Source organism: Scyliorhinus torazame, chromosome 5, assembly GCF_047496885.1.
Source record: "Scyliorhinus torazame isolate Kashiwa2021f chromosome 5, sScyTor2.1, whole genome shotgun sequence".
Classification (NCBI taxonomy): Eukaryota; Metazoa; Chordata; class Chondrichthyes; order Carcharhiniformes; family Scyliorhinidae; genus Scyliorhinus; species Scyliorhinus torazame.
In genome coordinates, this window is record NC_092711.1 from 128,902,644 (window position 1) to 128,922,816 (window position 20,173).

Sequence of the window (20,173 nt, forward strand, 5' to 3'; positions counted from 1 at the left end):
AGCGTTCTCAGACAATTGTAGGGTTGGCAAAGGTGGTAGAGATAAGGAGAGGTGCGGACGGTGAGATGTGTACACTCGGATCAGAATTGTAAAACTGAGGCAGTGTGAGGGAGTCTCCAAGAAGGGAACCCATTGATTCAATCTGCTCAATGTCACAAATTGACCTGCACAGCCCCCCATACAGCAGCGGGGAGGTGGAGGGGCTGGAAGTAAATCAGATTTCAATCAATTATTTCTGTTGCTGAGTAGTCTGCATCTGTCTCAATCCATTTCACAAACTGGAGGATGCAATTTATTAACAGCACCACATCTAAATGTTGCTCAACCCCACAACTCAACTGCAGTCCTCACTGTGGACCAAAGTCACAGCAAACAAATTCAAAATGGATGCCACCGCTTCTTAATGCTCGGATTATGTTTTCTCGGTGATAAATTGCAAACTGAGAATTGCAGCATGTCGCTGAAACGACCGTGGAATTTTCTAATGTTCAGTTTGCTACACATTTAGCTGGTTTGTGTTTTCACCCAATGTCAGGTCAAGATATTACAGTTCGAAAAGTGGGACCATTTAAAGTCATTCCTTGCTGCCCTATCATCGATTATCATCAACCGAAAAGCTCCCCACTAAAATTCTGACCCCTACTGTCACCAAACAATGTCAATCCTTCTGAAGTTGTCCCTTTCCCATTCCCAGAAATGTCAGTTTTTATGCAAAATCCTTCAATTGAAGAGGTTTGGATCAACAAGACTGCTACCCTGCTGTGTACGGTGGTCTGTTCTGATCCGAGCCAGGTCCACATCAGCTGGAACGTGAATGGGAAGGAGCGAAGTAAAGGGGTTACGACTCAGCAACAGAGAGAGGAAGGCACTCAATACACCGTCATCAGCCAACTCCGGACCACTGTGGAGGAATGGGACAGCGGGGCAGAGTTTGTGTGCTCTGCTCAAAGTGGTTCCTCATCTTCACCCATTTCAAAACGGACAAAGAGTTCAAAAGGTGGGCAAGAGATCAGAAATTACACACCTAACTTGGTTAGCCTTGGGGAAAGAGTTTAATACCCTCTTTGTTTTTGCTCCCTTCATTCCAGTTCATCCAAAAAGTCCCAAAGTCAGACTGCTGCCTCCACCAGCTCAAGAGATTGAGAATCAGAGCACAGCCACACTCGAGTGTATCATCTCTGGATTCTACCCCAACCTCATACACATCTCCTGGGAGAAGGACGGCACTCCCATCTCCTCCAACACTCGTGCTGGACTCACGGCTCTGGAGCAAGGGGAGGCTTTCAGTGTGAGGCACTACCTGACTGTGAACACAGAGGAGTGGAGGAAAGGCTCAGTCTTCACCTGTGCAGTGTCTCACCCTGCCTCCAACTTCAACATCAATGAGACAGTGAACTCCATCCAAGGTAGGACTCTGGGTGTCAATCCAATATTCACATGGTTTTTCCCCCCATCGCCATGAGGTTCAGTCATGTTCGACACGAATGAAAGAAACACGACAATTAATTTGTACACAGCAAGATCCCATTAACAGCAATGTGATGGTGAACTGATTATCTGTGTTTGTGCTGTGGCTTGAGGGGTAAACATTGGCCAGGCCTCAAAGGGGATTTCCCCCCGTCTCATCTTGGATATTGGCTGTAGGATCTTTTTGTTCAATCTGAGGGGGAGGGGGCGGGTGCAGTCATGGCCTTGTCACGTCCAACAGTGCAGCACTCCCTCTGCACCGACACCAAGTGGGGCGGCACAGATTATACACCCAAATATCCAAAGGGAGCTTTGAACACACGACCTGCTGACATAGAGGGGAAGGTGCGACCAATGAGCCAATGCTGAATCATTCAGTTAGTCATCCAGAGAGCTGAGTTCAAATTCCACCAAGCCACTTTGACATTTAGAATTCAGTTTCAAAAGTAAAACCTGGAAATAAATAACTGAGATAGTAAAAGGGGACTGAGAAGCTCATTTGAACCCTCACCTGACTGTACTCTCCATGACTGGAGTATATTGTGAAATTGTAGCCCCACATGATACCCCCCACTGTTCAAATCACCTTTGACGTGTTCCTTTTCTATGTTGATTGATGAAAATAATCTTTCCAGTTTTGCATTTGAAAGATTTCCCATGATCTACTTTCAGAATGTCCCGAGTGAGCCTGTTCCAGAGGCTGACCACTCACTGAAATATTGCTTCACCAGATTAGTTTTGAATTGATCCCTGATCCTTTCAATGGCAGCTCGTGTCCTCTAAGCCCACTGCTCTGGTCAAAGTGCAAAAGCTTGACTCAGTCTACCTGACCTAGTATCTTCAGGATCCTATAAAGACCGGATGGAGCAGAATTCCGAGGCTGGGTGGGGCTCTCACTTTCCCAGCCCCGGGGAGGGGAGGTGGAAATATATAATACTTAAATCTGCAACTCTTCCAGTTCCAGGTGGAAACGCAAATCTTCCAGTTCCGGGTGGAAAAGCTGCTTCTTCTTGTCCTACTTGTTCTTGTTCTGGGTGTGTGCCGAGGTTCCTGTATCAGACTAACTTTGATGTGACACTCCCTGATGGTGCACAACACCAATATCAATGCCACCAGCAAGTCTGTGAAATAAAGTGATTGCTTGTGAATCGAATGGGCCGTTGAATTTCATTACAAATCATTTGGGTTCAAATCCAGTCCATGGTGACAGTCCCGATGAGAGTGGACAAAGAGGGAGGAGATACAGACCTATCTCAGATTCTCCGGTCCAACCCAAACCTTGTCTGTACACTCACTTTGTTGTGTGACTGGACCTACGCAGTTTGGATTGGGTCCAGCCCACAGCTTGACCATTACCTTTCTGGTTTGACTCCAGTTGCTAAGAATTGGAACCTCATCTCTGACCCAGAGAGGCCTTGGGGTGGGATGTGGTAAAGGGGCGAGACAAGGGTTTGACGGCAGGAACAAATTTTACACTGATCCAGTAAAGTCCCTTTAATAAGCGGATCCTGAGGCTAATTAGTGAAGCCGGACACAGGACGATGATTTAGACCATAAGACATAGGAGCGGAGGTAAGGCCATTCGGCCCATCGAGTCCACTCCACCATTCAATCAAGGCTGATTTCAACTCCATTTACCCGCTCTCTCTCCATAGCCCTTAATTCCTCGAGAAATCAAGAATTTATCAACTTCTGTCTTAAAGACACTCAACGTCCCGGCCTCCACAGCCCTCTGTGGCAATGAATTCCACAGACCCACCACTCTCTGGCTGAAGAAATTTCTCCTCATCTCTGTTCTAAAGTGACTCCCTTTTATTCTAAGGCTGTGCTCCCGGGTCCTAGTCTCCCCTGCTAATGGAAACAACTTTCCTACATCCACCCTATCTAAGCCATTCATTATCTTGTAAGTTTCTATTAGATCTCCCCTCAACCTCCTAAACTCCAATGAATATAATCCCAGGATCCTCAGACGTTCATCGTATGTTAGGCCTACCATTCCTGGGATCATCCGTGTGAATCTCCGCTGGACCCGCTCCAGTGCCAGTATGTCCTTCCTGAGGTGTGGGGCCCAAAATTGCTCACAGTATTCTAAATGGGGCCTAACTAATGCTTTATAAAGCTTCAGAAGTATATCCCTGCTTTTATTTTTTTTTTTAAAATACATTTTATTCAAGTTTTTTGGCCAAACATAACAATACGTAGTGTTTCTTTTACACAACAATAAAGCAATATAAATAACCGTGGCCAGTTTTAAACAAATAAATAAGTAATATATAAACAAAAACAAAAAACAAAACTAAATGGCAACTGCCTTGTCCAAAATAAATACTCTCCAAAAATACAATCCAACATACAATTACATATACCAAATACCTATACAATAACACCCCTGAGAGTCCGTCCGATTCCTCCCTCCCCCCCCCCCCCCTGGGTTGCTGCTGTTGTCTACTTCTTTTCCATTCCCTCTATCTTTCTGTGAGGTAGTCGACGAACGGTTGCCACCGCCTGGTGAACCCCTGAGCCAAATCCCTTAACACAAACTTAATCCGTTCTAACTTTATAAACCCTGCCATATCGTTTATCCAGGTCTCTCCACCCGGGGGTTTGGCTTCCTTCCACATTAACAATATCCTGCGCCGGGCTACAAGGGACGCAAAGGCCAACACGTCAGCCTCTCTCGCCTCCTGCACTCCCGGCTCTTCTGCAACCCCGAATATAGCCAACCCCCAGCTTGGTTCGACCCGGACCCCCACCACCTTCGAAAGCACCTTTGCCACCCCCACCCAGAACCCCTGTAGTGCCGGGCATGACCAGAACATGTGGGTGTGATTCGCTGGGCCTCTCGAGCATCTCGCACACCTATCCTCTACCCCCAAAAATTTACTAAGCCGTGCTCCAGTCATATGCGCCCAGTGTAGCACCTTAAATTGTATCAGGCTTAGCCTGGCACACGAGGACGATGAGCTTACCCTACGTAGGGCATCAGCCCACAGCCCCTCCTCAATCTCCTCCCCCAGTTCTTCTTCCCATCAGCTCATCTACCATGATCTCCCCCTCGTCCCTCATCTCCCTGTATATGTCTGCCACCTTACCGTCCCCCACCCATGTCTCTTTGAGATCACTCTATCCTGCACTTCCTGCGTCGGGAGCTGCGGGAATTCCCTCACCTGTTGCCTCGCAAAAGCCCTCAATTGCATGTACCGAAATGTATTCCCTTGGGGCAACCCATATTTCTCCGTCAGCGCTCCCAAACTCGCAAACGTCCCATCTACAAATAGATCTCTTAGTTGTACTACCCCAGCTCTTTGCCATGCTCCAAATCCCCCATCCATTCTCCCCGGAACGGACCTATGATTGTTTCTTATCGGGGACCGCACCGAAGCTCCCGTCCCTCCCCTATGCCGTCTCCACTGCCCCCAAATTTTCAATATAGCCACTACCACCGGGCTTGTGGTGTATTTCTTTGGTGAGAACGGCAACGGCGCCGTCACCATTGCTTGCAGGCTAGTCCCCCTGCAGGACGCCCTCTCCAATCTCTTCCACGCCGCTCCCTCCCCTTCTCCCATCCACTTACACACCATTGAAACATTGGCGGCACAGTAGTACTCACTTAGGCTCCGTAGTGCCAGCACCCCCCCTGTCCCTACTACGCTGCAAGAATCCCCGCCTCACTCTTGGGGTCTTCCCAGCCCACACAAAACTCATAATGCTCTTCTCAATTCTTTTGAAAAAAGCCTTCGTGATCACCACCGGGAGGCACTGGAACACAAAAAGGAATCTCGGGAGGACCACCATTTTAACCGCCTGCACCCTACCTGCCAGTGACAGGGACACCATGTCCCATCTCTTGAAATCCTCCTCCATCTGTTCCACCAACCGTGTTAAATTAAGCCTATGTCATGTACCCCAATTCTTGGCTATCTGGATCCCCAGATACCGGTAGTCCCTTGTTACCTTCCTCAACGGTAAATCCTCTATCTCTCTGCTCTGCTCCCCCGGATGCACCACAAATAACTCACTTTTCCCCATGTTCAGTTTATAACCTGAAAAATCCCCAAACTCCCCAAGTATCCGCATTATCTCTGGCATCCCCTCCGCCGGGTCCGCCACATATAGCAACAAATCATCCGCATACAGAGATACCCGGTGTTCTTCTCCCCCCGTAAGTACTCCCCTCAACTTCCTGGAACCCCTCAGTGCTGTGGCCAGGGGTTCAATCGCCAGTGCAAACAATAACGGGGACAGAGGACATCACTGCCTCGTCCCTCTATGGAGCCGAAAATAGTCAGACCCCCGTCCATTCGTGACCACGCTCGCCATCGGGGCCCTATACAGCAACTGTACCCACCTGATATACCCGTCCCCAAAGCCAAATCTCCTCAACACCTCCCACAAATAATCCCACTCCACTCTATCAAATGCTTTCTCGGCATCCATCGCCACCACTATCTCCGCTTCCCCCTCTGGTGGGGGCATCCTCATTACCCCTAGCAGCCTCCGTATATTTGTATTTAGCTGTCTCCCCGTCTCAAACCCAGTTTGGTCCTCATGGACCACCCCGGGACACAATCCTCTATCTTCATTGCCATTACCTTAGCCAGAATCTCAGCATCCACATTCAGGAGGGAAATGGGCCTGTATGACTCGCATTGCAGCGGGTATTTTTCCTTCTTTAGGAGGAGTGATATCGTTGCCTCTGACATAGTCGGGGGCAGCTGCCCCCTTTCCCTCGCCTCATTGAAGGTTCTCATCAGTAGCGGGGCCAGCAAGTCCAAATATTTCTTGTAGAATTCAACTGGGAATCCGTCTGGTCCCGGGGCCTTCCCCGCCTGCATGCTCCCAATCCCTTTCACTACTTCCTCCGTCTCAATCTGTGCTCCCAGCCCCACTCTCTCCTGCTCCTCCACTTTAGGAAATTCCAGCTGATCCAGAAAGCACATCATTCTCTCCTTCCCGTCGGGGGGCTGTGCTTCATATAATCTTTCATAAAATGCCTTGAACACTCCATTCACTCTCTCCGCTCCCCGCTCCATCTCTCCCTCCTCATCTCTCACCCCCCCCTATCTCCCTCGCTGCTCCCCTTTTCCTCAGTTGGTGGGCCAACAACCTACTCGCCTTCTCCCCATATTCGTACTGTACACCCTGTGCCTTCCTCCATTGTGCCTCTGCATTACCCATAGTCAACAAGTCAAATTCTACATGTAGCCTTTGCCTTTTCCTGTACAGTCCCTCCTCCGGTGCCTCCGCGTATTGTCTGTCCACCCTCAGAAGTTCTTTCAACAACCGCTCCCTTTCCCTACCCTCCTGCTTTCCTTTATGTGCCCTAATAGATATCAGCTCCCCTCTAACCACTGCCTTCAGTGCCTCCCAGACCACCTGTTCCTCCCCATTATCATTAAGTTCCAAGTACCTTTCAATACAACCCCTCACCCTTAAACACACCCCCTCATCTGCCAATAATCCCATGTCCATTCTCCAGGGTGGAAGCTGTTGTTTTTCTTCCCCTATCTCCAGGTCCACCCAGTGTGGAGCATGATCCGAGATGGCTATAGCCGTGTACTCCGTCCCCATCACCTTTGGGATCAGTGCCCTTCCCAAAACAAAAAAATCTATTCGTGAATAAACTTTGTGTACATAGGAGAAAAACGAAAACTCCTTACTCCTCGGTCTACTAAATCTCCAGGGATCTACTCCTCCCATCTGTTCCATAAAATCCTGAAGCACCCTAGCTGCAGCCGGCCTCCTTCCGGTCCTGGACCTCGATCTGTCCAGCCCTGGGTCCAGCACCATATTAAAGTCTCCACCCATTACCAACTTCCCCACTTCTAGGTCCGGGATTCGTCCTAACATACGCCTCATAAAATTGGCATCATCCCAGTTCGGGGCATACACGTTCACTAATACCACCGCCTCCCCTTGCAGTTTGCCACTCACCATCACGTATCTGCCCCCACTATCCGCCACTACAGTCTTTGCCTCAAACATTACCCGCTTCCCCACTAGTATGGCCACCCCCCTGTTTTTTGCATCCAGCCCCGCCCATCCTTTGCCAAGTCTAACCTGGTCTATCAGCTTCAGATGCGTCTCCTGAAGCATAACCACATCTGCCTTAAGTTTCTTTAGGTGTGCGAGTACTCGTGCCCTCTTCATCGGCCCGTTCAGCCCTCTCACATTCCACGTGATCAACCGGGTTGGGGGGCTCTTTACCCCACCCCCCCTTGACGACTAGCCATTTCCTTTTTCAATCCAGCTCCTCACCCGGTTCCCACGTAGCTGTATCCCCCCCAGGCGGTGCCTCCCCGCCCCGACCCCCCCCCTCCCATACCAGCTCCCCCTTCTCCCCAGCAGCAGCAACCCAGTTAACCCTCCCCCCCCGCTAGATCCCATGCTAGCGTAATTGCACCCCCCCTGTTGCTCCCAGAAGTCAGCAAACTCTGGCCGACCTCGGCTTCCCCCCGTGACCTCGGCTCACACTGTGCGAGGCCCCCTCCTTCCTCTTCCCTGTTCCCGCCATGATTACCATAGCGCGGGAACAAAGCCCGCGCTTCCCTTTTGGCCCCGCCCCCAATGGCCGGCGCCCTCAGCTCCTCATCCTCCCTCACCCCCTCCCCCACGACATGGGGAAGAGAGAGAAGTTACAGGGTCGCAGGTTTAACAACTTGGGAAGTCCTCTCTTCCCCCTTTTCCCTCCTTCATCCCACAAATTCATCCCCCCACTTTTGTCCCAAACGTTCTTTTTCTGGCCCGCTCACTCCAGCTTCTCCTCGACAATAAATGTCCACGCCTCATCTTTCAAAGTAGTGGTGTTTCCCTAGATGTGTGACCCACAGTCTTGCCGGTTGCAGCATTCCGAATTTGACCTTTTTATGCAACACCGCCTTGGCCCGATTAAAGCTTGCCCTCCTTCTCGCCACCTCCGCACTCCAATCTTGATATACGTGGATCACCGCATTCTCCCACCTACTGCTCCGAGTTTTCTTTGCCCATCTGAGGACCATCTCTCTGTCCTTATATCGGAGAAATCTCACCACTATTGCTCGAGGAATTTCTCCAGCCCTCGGACTTCGCGCCATAACCCGATAGGCTCCCTCCACCTCCAGCGGACCCGTCGGGGCCTCCGATCCCATTAACGAGTGCAGCATCGTGCTCACATATGCCCCGACGTCCGTCCCTTCTGTACCTTCAGGAAGACCAAGAATCCTTAGGTTCTTCCTCCTCGCATTATTCTCCAGCACCTCCAGCCTTTTCACACATCTTTTGTGTTGTGCCTCGTGGATCTCCGTTTTCACCACCAGGCAGGCCCTGTATGTCGTCCTCATTCTCAGCAGCCTTTGCCTTCATGACCCGAAGCTCCTGTTCCTGGGTCTTTTGCTGCTCCTTTAGCCCCTCAATCGCTTGTAATATCGGGGCCAACAGCTCCTTCTTCATCTCCTTTTTGAGTTCATCTACGCAACGCCGCAGGAACTCTTGTTGGTCAGGGCCCCATATTAAACTGCCTCCTTCCGACGCCATCTTGCTTTGTGCCTGCCTTCCTGGCCGCTGCTCTAGAGGATTCACCGCAATCCGGCTACTTTCCTCTCTTTTTTCCATCCGTGTCCAGGGGGGATTCCCTCTGGATTACCGCACAGTGTTATTTGCTGTTAAAATTGCCGAAGGGCGTCCTATTAAGAGCCCAAAAGTCCGTTCCACCGGGAGCTGCCGAAACGTGCGACTCAGCTGGTCATCGCCCACCCGGAAGTCCCCATCCCTGCTTCTATATTCCAAGCCTCTTGAGATGAATGACAACATTGCATTTGCTTTCTTAATTACGGACTCAACCTGCAAGTTTACCTTTAGAGAATCCTGGACTAGGACTCCCAAGTCCCTTTGCACTTCAGCATTATGAATTTTGTCACCGTTTAGAAAATAGTCCATGCCTCTATTCTTTTTTCCAAAGTGCAAGACCTCGCACTTGCCCACGTTGAATTTCATCAGCCATTTCTTGGACCACTCTCCTAAACTGTCTAAATCTTTCTGCAGCCTCCCCACCTCCTCCATACTACCTGCCCCTCCACCTATCTTTGTATCATCGGCAAACTTAGCCAGAATGCCCCCAGTCCCGTCATCTAGATCTAGTTAATATATAAAGAGAACAGCTGTGGCCCCAACACTGAACCCTGCGGGACACCACTCGTCACCGGTTGCCATTCCGAAAAAGAACCTTTTATCCCAACTCTCTGCCTTCTGCCTGACAGCCAATCGTCAACCCATGTTAGTACCTTGCCTCGAATACCATGGGCCCTTATTTTACTCAGCAGACTCCCGTGAGGCACCTTATCAAAGGCCATTTGGAAGTCAAGATAGATAACATCCATTGGCTCTCCTTGGTCTAACCTATTTGTTATCTCTTCAAAGAACTCTAACAGGTTTGTCAGGCACGACCTCCCCTTACTAAATCCATGCTGACTTGTCCTAATCCGACCCTGCACTTCCAAGAATTTAGTAATCTCATCCTTAACAATGGATTCTAGAATCTTGCCAACAACCGAGGTTAGGCTAATTGGCCTATAATTTTCCATCTTTTTCCTTGTTCCCTTCTTGAACAAGGGGGTTACAACAGCGATTTTCCAATCCTCTGGGACTTTCCCTGACTCCAGTGACTTTTGAAAGATCATAACTACGCCTCCACTATTTCTTCAGCTATCTCCTTTAGAACTCTAGGATGTAGCCCATCTGGGCCCGGAGATTTATCAATTTTTCGACCTCTTAGTTCCTCTAGCACTTTCTCCTTTGTGATGGCTACCATATTCAACTCTGCCCCCTGACTCTCCTGAATTGTTGGGATATTACTCATGTCTTCTACTGTGAAGACTGACGCAAAGTACTTATTTAGTTCCTCAGCTATTTCCTTGTCTCCCATCACAAAATTACCAGCGTCATTTTGGAGCGGCCCAATGTCTACTTTTGCCTCCCATTTGTTTTTAATGTATTTAAAGAAACTTTTACTATCATTCCTAATGTTACTGGCTAGCCTACCTTCAAATTTGATCCTCTCTTTCCTTATTTCTCTCTTTGTTATCCTCTGTTTGTTTTTGTAGTCTTCCCAATCTTCTGACTTCCCACTACTCTTTGCCACATTATAGGCTTTCTCTTTTGCTTTGATGCATTCCCTAACTTCCTTTGTCAGCCATGGCTGCCTAATCCCCCCTCTGATAACCTTTCTTTTCTTTGGGATGAACCTCTGTACTGTGTCCTCAATTACTCCCAGAAACTCCTGCCATTGCTGTTCTACTGTCTTTCCCACTAGGCTCTGCTCCCAGTCGATTTTCGTCAGTTCCTCCCTCATGCCCCTGTAGTTACCTTTATTTAACTGTAACACCTTTACATCTGATTCTACCTTCTTTCTTTCAAATTGGAGATTGAATTCGACCATATTATGATCACTGCCTCCTAAGTGCTCCCTTACTTTAAGATCTTTAATCAAGTCTGGCTCATTACACAACACTAAGTCCAGAATGGCCTGTTCCCTCGTGGGCTCCATCACAAGCTGTTCCAAAACGCCCTCCTGTAAACATTCAATGAATTCCCTTTCCTTGGGACCACTGGCAGTATTGTTTACCCAGTCCACCTGCATATTGAAGTCCCCCATGATCACTGTGACCTTGCCTTTCTGACATGCACTTTCTCTTTCGTGGTGCATTTTGTGCCCCCGGTCCTGACCACTGTTCGGAGGCCTGTACATAACTCCCATTATGGTTTTTTTGCTTTTGTGGTTCCTCAACTCTACCCACACAGACTCCACATCACCTGACCCTATGTCGTTTAGTGCTATTGATTTAATTTCATTCCTAATTAACAAGTCAACCCCGCCCCCTCTGCCCACCTCTTTGTCTTTTCGATTGGTTGTGAATCCCTGGATGTTTAAATGCCAGTCCTGAACCCCTTGCAACCATGTCACTGTGATGCCTACCACATCATACCTGCCAGTCACAATCTGGGCCACAAGCTCATCTACCTTGTTCCGTACACTGCGCGCATTTAAATATAGCACCTTCAATTCTCTATTGACCGTCCCTTTTTGTTTTCTTAGTGTGGTGGACCTTGGTTTACTGAGCCTTTCCATACACTGTGTCATATTTTGTGGGATGGGGACAATCATAACCACTCTTGGGTTTTGTCTGTTCGTGTTTTTTTGTATTCCTAAGCAGCTACGCTCCCCGCTGATTACTTCACCTCTTGGTTCCCTGACTTTCCCTTCCCCCCCAATCTTTAGTTTAAAGTCCTATTGACCACCCTATTTACTCTTTTCGCCAGAACACTGGTCCCAGCTCGGTTCAGGTGGAGACCATCCCAACGGTCTAGGTACCCCCTGTCCCAAAACTGATGCCAGTGTCCCATGAAAAGGAACCCCTCATTCCCACACCACTCTTTCAGCCACGTGTTAACTTCCCTTATTCTTGCCTCCCTATGTCAATTTGCACGTGGCTTGGGCAGTAATCCGGAGATTATGACCCTTGAGGACCTGTTTTTTAATTTGATAGGTGTTGTGTGAAATGTCTGGGTAACAGAAATGGAAATGGTTCAATTCCTCCATCTCCTGGAGACCAAAACATGAGTCAACGGCAGGAACTCAATGTCTACAAAACGTTGCAGTTTGCAAAGTGCCTTTTTATATTTCCCTTCAATGTTAAATGGCATGAGGCACCATTCACCCAATCAGATAAGCATTTCTCCGGACTCTGTAAGGATTTCTGATGTGAGACCACCTAACACAAGGGGCCATTAAATGTCGAATCTTAGCGAGTAATGGAAGGATGGGCTGAACAACTGACAAAACTGCAATATTTAATATCAACACTGTGCAGATTAAACCCTAGCTTGATATTAATGACTATATATGGCGCACATCAAAACTAGCCTTGAAAATCTTTGTGGCACTGTGACAAACCTCAACATGTCCAATACCAATTCATCAGTATTCAGGAAGGGATTATTGTGTAATGAACAAGGTCATTTAGTAACTCCATAACAAAAGATCCATTGGGAAATAGTGATCACAATGCAATTGAATTCCATATTGAGTTAGAAACTGCCATACTCCAATACCAACCACAAATATTATACTTAAACAAAGTCAGTTATGTCGGTATGAGGGGATTGTAGATTGGGTAAATAAATATAAAGATGTGACAGTAAAAAAGTGAGAAACATTTGGAGCAATCATTGAGATGTTCAATAAAAATACATTCCATTAAAAGCAAGAATGGGACAATAAAGATCCACATAAAGATGGCTTACAAACAAAGCTAATGATAGTGTGAAATTAAAAAGAGTCTAATAATGTTGCAAAGAATGTTAGTGCGCCTGAGGGGCGAAATTCTCCCCCAACGGCGAGATGTCCGCCGACTGGCGCCAAAGCCGGCGCCAATCAGACGGGCATCGCGCCGGCCCAAAGGTGCGGAAGGCTCCGCATCTTTGGCGGCCTAGCCCCAACATTGAGGGGCTAGGCTGACGCCGGAGGGATTTCCGCCCCGCCAGCTGGCGGAAATGGCGTTTGTTTCCCCGCCAGCTGGCGCGGAAATGCGGCGCATGCGCGGGAGCGTCAGCGGCCGCTGTCAGTTTCCCAGTGCGTGCGCGGGAGCGTCAGCGGCCGCTGTCAGTTTCCCGCGCATGCGCAGTGGGGAGAGTCTCTTCCGCCTCCGCCATGGTGGAGGCCGTAGCGGAGGCGGAAGGGAAAGAGTGCCCCCACGGCACAGGCCCGCCCGCGGATCGGTGGGCCCCGATTGCGGGCCAGGCCACCGTGGGGGCACCCCCCGGGGTCAGATCGCCCCGCGCCCCCCCCCCCCAGGACCCCGGAGCCCGCCCACGCCGCCTGGTCCCGCCAGTAAATACCAGGTTTGATTTACGTCGGCGGGACAGGCAATTCCTGGGCGGGACTTCGGCCCATCCGGGCCGGAGAATCCAGCGGGGGGTCCCGCCAACCGGCGCGGCCGGATTCCCGCCCCCGCCCAATCTCCGGGAGCGGAGACTTCGGCGGGGGCGGGGGCGGGATTCACGGCGGCCAACGGCCATTCTCCGACCCAGCGGTGGGTCGGAGAATGACGCCCGAGGACTGAGAGTGTTTTAGAAAACTGCAAAGATTGACCAAAAGGTTGACAAGAAAGAAAAAAATAGAATTCAAAAGTGAACTAGTGAAGCAACATGAACTCAGGTTGTGTGGCACTTCGTACATATACAAAAAGAAGAGTTATTACCACAAATGTTGGCCCCTTAGTGGCAAAGGCAGGAGAAATGAGAATGGGGCATGAGGAAATGGCAGAGACATTGAACAAATATTTTGTGCCGGCCTTCACAGTCGAAGGCACAATTTACAGACCAGATATAGAGGGGTTACAAAGGGGTGAATGAGAGTGAGGAACTGAAGATCATTTCTATCAGCAGAGGAAAGGCTACTGGGGAGGTTGAAGGGATTAAAAGTGAAAACTCTCCAGGAGCTGAAGGTTAATATCCTAAGGCTCGAAGAGGTTGCTGTCAAGATTGTGAGTATGCTGGTTAGGATTTTCCAAAATTCCCCAAACTCCTGTGGATTGGAAGTTAGAAAACATAAATAACACTGCGATTCAAGAAAGGAGGGTGAGAGAAAATAGAAAACTACAGACCCTCAGCCTGATGTAAGTTGTCAGAAAAATGTTGGAATCTATTGTTGCTGGAATCTATTATTAAGGAGGAATCACACACTTAGAAAATCCTAGTCTGATCAGACAAAGGCAACGTGGGTTCACAAAACAAAAATTATATCTGACAATTTGATTTTTTGAGGACTTAGCTCCAGGGGTAGACACAGGGGATCCGGTAGATGTTGCACATTTGGAGTTTTAAAACGTTCAAGAATGTGCCAAATAAAAGGTTAATACACCAGGTATGAGCTTGTGCTGGGGATATCAGCATGGATGGAGGATTTGTCAACAGAGAAACAGAGTCGGGAGAAACATGACCTTTTAAAGTAATCAGGCTGTAACTAGTGGAGTGCCACAATAATCAGTGCAACAGACTCTGCTATGTGTTGACAAGACAAGTTTGACTGTAAACTGAGAAGAGGACACCAAGAGGCTGCAAAGAGATATAATCCGGTTAAGCTAAATACATGTTAACCTTTGTTACAAGCTGACCGGAAGTCTTGATTCAATCGCACAGGGATTTGTTGGGACCAGACCTGTTAAACTGTGTCCAGTTTTGGTCTTCAAAACTATCAAAGGAGGGATGTACTTGCCTTGGAGGCAATGCAGAGAAGATTCACTCGATTGGTTGCTGGGATGGGAGGGTTGTCCAATGATGAGAGTCTGAGTTAATTGAGACATTCTGGACTTTAGAGAAATAAAAGGTGATCTCTTTGAAACAGCGAAGATTCTGAAGGGGTTTGACAGCCTCCCACTTTGGCACCAATGGGACAGTGAGGAACGTCCAAGGTATGATCCTGGGCCTAGCTCCAATATTGACGTTGCTGATCCCAAAGGCTATAAACTCTACGAGGGTCAGAAAGTACAACACCAACAATGTGCATGTGTTTATGCAGTGGGTGTTTGAGTAGATCAGTAATCCAGAGGCCTGGACAAAGAAAGATATAATTGCATTAATGTCCCCCTTTCACATCCTCAGGATGTGCCAAAATGTTTCGCAGCCAAAACAGTCCTTTCCATGAGGTGCAGTCAGTGTTTCAATGTAACGACAGTGTTGACTAATTGGTGTGTAGCAATGTCTCACACACAGCAATATGATGATCATATTGGGGCTGGTTTAGCACAGTGGGCTAAACAGCTGGCTTGTAATGCAGAACAAGGGAGCAGTGCGGGTTCAATTCCTGTACCAGCCTCCCCAAACAGGCACCGGAATGTGGCGACTAGGGGCTTTTCACAGTAACTTCATTGAAGCCTACTTGTGACAATAAGTGATCATTATATTATTACTATCAGATAATCTGTTAAACATTGTCCTCCCTCCCCTTTCCCTTTTTCAAATTCCCGACAATGGTATCTGTTCATCCCGAGAAAGGGCCTTGGTCTCACGTCTCTTCCTGAAAGACGGCACTCAACACAGTGCAGAGCTCCCTCAGTACTGGTTTGCCATTCTTGATTATGTACTCAAGTATCTGTAGTGGGGCATGAACATACAACCTTCATATGTGGAGGACACATATGATCAATAATCCAGAGAACTGAGTTCAATTCGATGACAGCTTGGGAATTTGAATTCAGTTTTAGAAAGGAAACAATTAGGAATTAAACGCTCAAATCTGTGAAACAGAAGCTGTTAGATTGTGGTAAAAACCCTAATAGTTTGTTAATGTTCCTTATTAAGGCTACCTGCTGTCTTTACCCTGTCTGTCCCAGATGTGGCTCCAGGCACAAACACATGTGGTTGACTCATAACTCTCCTCTGAAAGAGCTGAGCAAGCCACTATTGTACATGTGGTGATGCGCATGAAATGCCAGCCTTGCCAGCGATGTCCACGTCCCATTGGGGAATGATTGAATAATAATTGTAATTTTTCTCCCAGGTGTATGTGTGGACACTAGGATCTCAGTCACTTTAAGGAAGCCTCCTTTCGAAGAGATCTGGAGGAACAGGACGGCGACTATTCTCTGTGAGATACTTCACAGTGATTTAGAGGGAGTCAGGGTAACCTGGCTGGTGGATGGAATTGAGAGAGAAGATGGAGTGAAGACTCAGGGTCCAAAGAGGGATGGAGACAAAGACATGATCTTCAGCAGACTGACGGTCCCTGCCGCAGAGTGGGAGAGTGGGGTAGAGTATTTGTGTTTGGTGGAGGATAAGAGTTTGCCAACGCCGGAGAAGAGATCAATTAGGAAAGCCCAAGGTACGTGTGGAAGGAACTGCAGCTCTGATCTTCGCAAATGAAGTGATTTACTACCATCTAGTGGTAAATATCTAGCACGGGGTGGCAGACTGTGTTAAAGGATCCATTGGGCAAAACCTGCTCAGAAACAGATCAAATAAAACCTCGAATCACCACAAAGACCTCACTCCAGCTCACACGGGTGCCTGTGGGATGGGTGAACAGGGATGGGAGATATACAGAGAAGAATGAGCAGCTTTCACAAATTGACAAAGAGGCTGAGTCAGGTCAGCCATTGAAGAGATGAGGGAAACTGTTGGTCTGAGGTATAGGCTAAGATGACAAAATCCATTCCAAGGAAAGGGAGATGGAGCAGACACCACATGACCAGATGAATCCCTGAAGCCTCCCTCTTGACAACAGTAAGCATGGTCTGGAAGTGGATCTCTGGTTCTTGTACAGAAGGCAGCCATTTGGTCCATCGTGCCTGTGCTAGCTCTTTGCAAGAGCTATTCGATTAATCTCACACCCAATCTGCTCTTTTCCAATAGGCTTACAATTTCCTTCTGACAAAGAATATGTCCCCCTTGTGAAAGTTACTATTTAAAATCTGAGTCCACCACCCTCTTTCAGACTGTGCATTTCAGATCATCATAACTCACTCAGCAATAAAAATCCCACCTTCCCTCAGGTTCATTAACCAATTCTCTAAAATGTCTGTGCTCCGCTTACTCAATCTCCTGCCACTGGAAACAGTCTCTCCTGATTTATTCCATTAAAATCCCTCATGAATTTAAGCACTTTGATTAATTTGATCATTTGAAGATCAGCCCAGCCCCAATCACCATTCAGACATTCTTTCTGCAGATTGCCAGTTGTTCATTGTCTGCCGATGTTTAAACTGAACAGATTATCCTCAGCGGCAGTGATAAAATCAGTCAGATCAATGATCCTGCCTCTCGGACCCCGACCCCAACAATGACCAGAAAGAGAATTGTCTTTAGTTTCTGATCTGGGAGCAGTCCCTGGGGATGTAGAAGTTGGGCAGCACGGTAGCACAAGTGGACAGCACTGTGGCTTCACAGTGCCAGGGTCCCAGGTTCGATTCCCGGCTTGGGTCACTGTCTGTGCGGAGTCTGCACGTTCTCCCCGTGTCTGCGTGGGTTTCCTCCGGGTGCTCCGGTTTCCTCCCACAGTCCAAAGACGTGCAGGTTAGGTTTATTGGCCATGATAAATTGCCCTTAGGGTCCAAAAAGGTTAGGAGGGGTTATTGAGTTATGGGGATTGGGTGGAAGAGAGGGCTTAAGTGGGTGGGTGCAGACTCGATGGGCCGAATGGCCTCCTTTTGCAATGTATGTTCTATGTTCTTGTCCAGGTTTGTGTAAGTGAACATGTGGGGTAAATACAGGATGAGAGAAAGACTCAGTCTAACCTATGTCGTCTCTGTTTCCAGTTGACGTTAAGACTCACCCTCAAGTCTACCTCCTTCCCCCTTCACTGGATGAGATGGAGACGGATCAGACTGCCACCCTGGTTTGCCTGGTCACCGGATTCTCGCCCGCAGAGATCTACCTGGCCTGGATGGCCAATGACACCCTTCTGAAGTCGGGATTCGTGAACCAGCCGGTGACTGAGGATGGCAGCAGCGGCTGGAACTCGGGCAGTCAGTTGACAGTCTCTGCAGACGAGTGGAACAGAGGCACCACTTACTCCTGTGTGGTGGGACACGAGTCAGCCACAACAAATCTGTTCAGGAGCATTAATAAATCTCACAGCAAACCCACCCTGGTCAATGTGTCACTTGTCCTAACTGACAGCTTTAAATCCTGTTCATAACATCTAGCCATTCAATCTCCCATTTATATAATTAATGTAAATGGATGGTTAACGCAACCAGAGGATTGTTGTGATCTCTGTAAAATCTCTCTTCTGGTGGCAGATCATTCAAAACATGAACAAAATCTGACCTTGCTCCACAATTGTGAAAAAAACTATATTCAGTGATCCAATCAGACAACTAACATCCCTTTTCTCCAAATGTCTGAAGGTCCCGAGTTCCTTTGGAAATATTTTTGTGTTGCATTTGATCAAGTGTGAAACCTGTGCCAGACCCCACAAAGGGTTAATTGTACGTGGCAAAATGTCAATGTCCTGATCCAATTTCAATAAACGTGATGTGAAAAGGTTTCAGTTTTGAGTGTTGATTGTTGGTGTGTTTTGGGAGACAGTAAATGAGTAACTTGGACATGGGGTGTGGTGAGTGTAACATGCTGGTGACCAACAGAGTCTTTGGACCTGCGCTTTCCAAATCTCCCCCATTGGGATTTCCTCGCCTCGTGTCTGGGTTTATTGTAGGCTAATTAATAAGAGACTGATTGCTATGATTGGTCCACAACTCCATTATCATTGTGTCATACTAATATCAGGGTGGTTTGGTCTTTCTCGATTGACCAATTTCAATTTGCACACACTAAGTTCCCACAGTAAGAGCTGTGAGAATGACCAGATCACCTGGTTTTCGGTGTTTTGGTTGAAAGATAAATGTTGGCTGGTTCAGAACACTGCAAAGAACTCCCTGCTCTTCTTCCACTAGTGCTGGGGGATCATTTACAAATTAACATCAGCCTGAGGGCCATCGTTTAACGTCTCGTTCGAAGGCGGCACCTCCTACATTGCAGCACTTTCTCAGTCCTGCATCGGAGTGTCGACCTGAATCACGCACTTAAGTTTCTGGAGGGAAACTTGAACCCACAATCTTCTGACCCAGAGGGGAGAACGCGATCTACGAAACCACGTCACAGCCTTCCATGAATTGCAGGTTTTCAGATCCCATTTGGTCCCTCACTTTCTCACACCACCAGTCACAAGAATTTGTGTCATTGAGCAGATGAGGTCAGTGTTGTAACCAGTAACAACACAAGTTCATTTCACCATGCCTCAGAAAATATTAGGTTGACTGAGATATTAATCGAAGCAGAGAATCAAAAAGAAAGAAATATTTGAAGTTATAAAGAATCTCATTCTGGCGATGGGGATAATCTCAGAGTGCTTTACAATCAATGGATTTGTTTGCCAGCCAATGGGTGTTCCTGGAGACAAGGAGTCAAAGAGAGTGTGACAAAGAGAGAGAGAAAGTGGGAGAGGTAAAACAGAACGAGAACAGAATCTCTGAGTGAGAAAGGGAAGGTAGTGCGAGAGGGAGAAAGCCAAAGAGGGAGCCAGAACCAGAGAGAGAGAGCTGGAGAAGGAGAGAAAGACTTTCTAATGATTCACTGCTCCCAGTGATCCTCCAGTGTGATCTCCTCCTTCACTGTATTACCTTCAAACTAGGAAGATGTTCTGGACCTGGATTTAAATTCAACAGCTCCAATTTCTCTTTGTTTCAGAAAAACCTCAGGATGTGAGAGGAGAGGAAGGAAAGGAAGAGATGGGAGATTTGGAGGGAGATGACAACGCTGTGACAGTCGCTGCCTTTGCCATTCTCTTTATTCTGAGTTTCCTCTACAGCACCTTTGTTACTGTTGTCAAGGTAACCAGGCTTTAACTATCTAATGAACAACAACATACACAGACTATAAAGCCAGGGTTTATCTCCAACTCATTCTTATTATCCGACTCTAAGGGGGGATTCTCTGTCTCCTGCCCCTGGTATTGGGGGCCCCAATGCGTCGGAGAATCATCGCACGGCGCCAATCCGAACGCGATGATGCTCCAACACCACACTGGTGGCGGGATCGAGGTTCGCGATGGCGTGCCAGCGGGAGGATGTAAATGACCTCAGTAGGCCCGGCACTCCATTCTGTGGCCCTCCATGATTCTCCGGTCCCCAGTACCGGGAATAACGTTGTTGGGGATTACAGATGGTCGGGCGGG

The 20,173-nt window shown here is 48.1% G+C and overlaps 1 protein-coding gene across 1 annotated transcript in view; it reads left to right on the forward strand.

The window, feature by feature from the left end:
- The window catches only part of LOC140419722 (uncharacterized), a 77,212-nt gene extending 58,727 nt beyond the window's left edge, over positions 1–18,485 (forward strand). The window contains exons 9-12 of the mRNA XM_072503658.1: positions 695–997; positions 1,089–1,406; positions 16,001–16,321; positions 17,754–18,485. Coding sequence (XP_072359759.1) covers positions 695–997; positions 1,089–1,406; positions 16,001–16,321; positions 17,754–18,136 — 1,325 coding nt within the window. The 3' untranslated portion in view covers positions 18,137–18,485. The remainder of the gene's footprint in view (positions 1–694; positions 998–1,088; positions 1,407–16,000; positions 16,322–17,753) is intronic.
- The last annotated feature ends 1,688 nt before the right edge of the window (positions 18,486–20,173 follow it).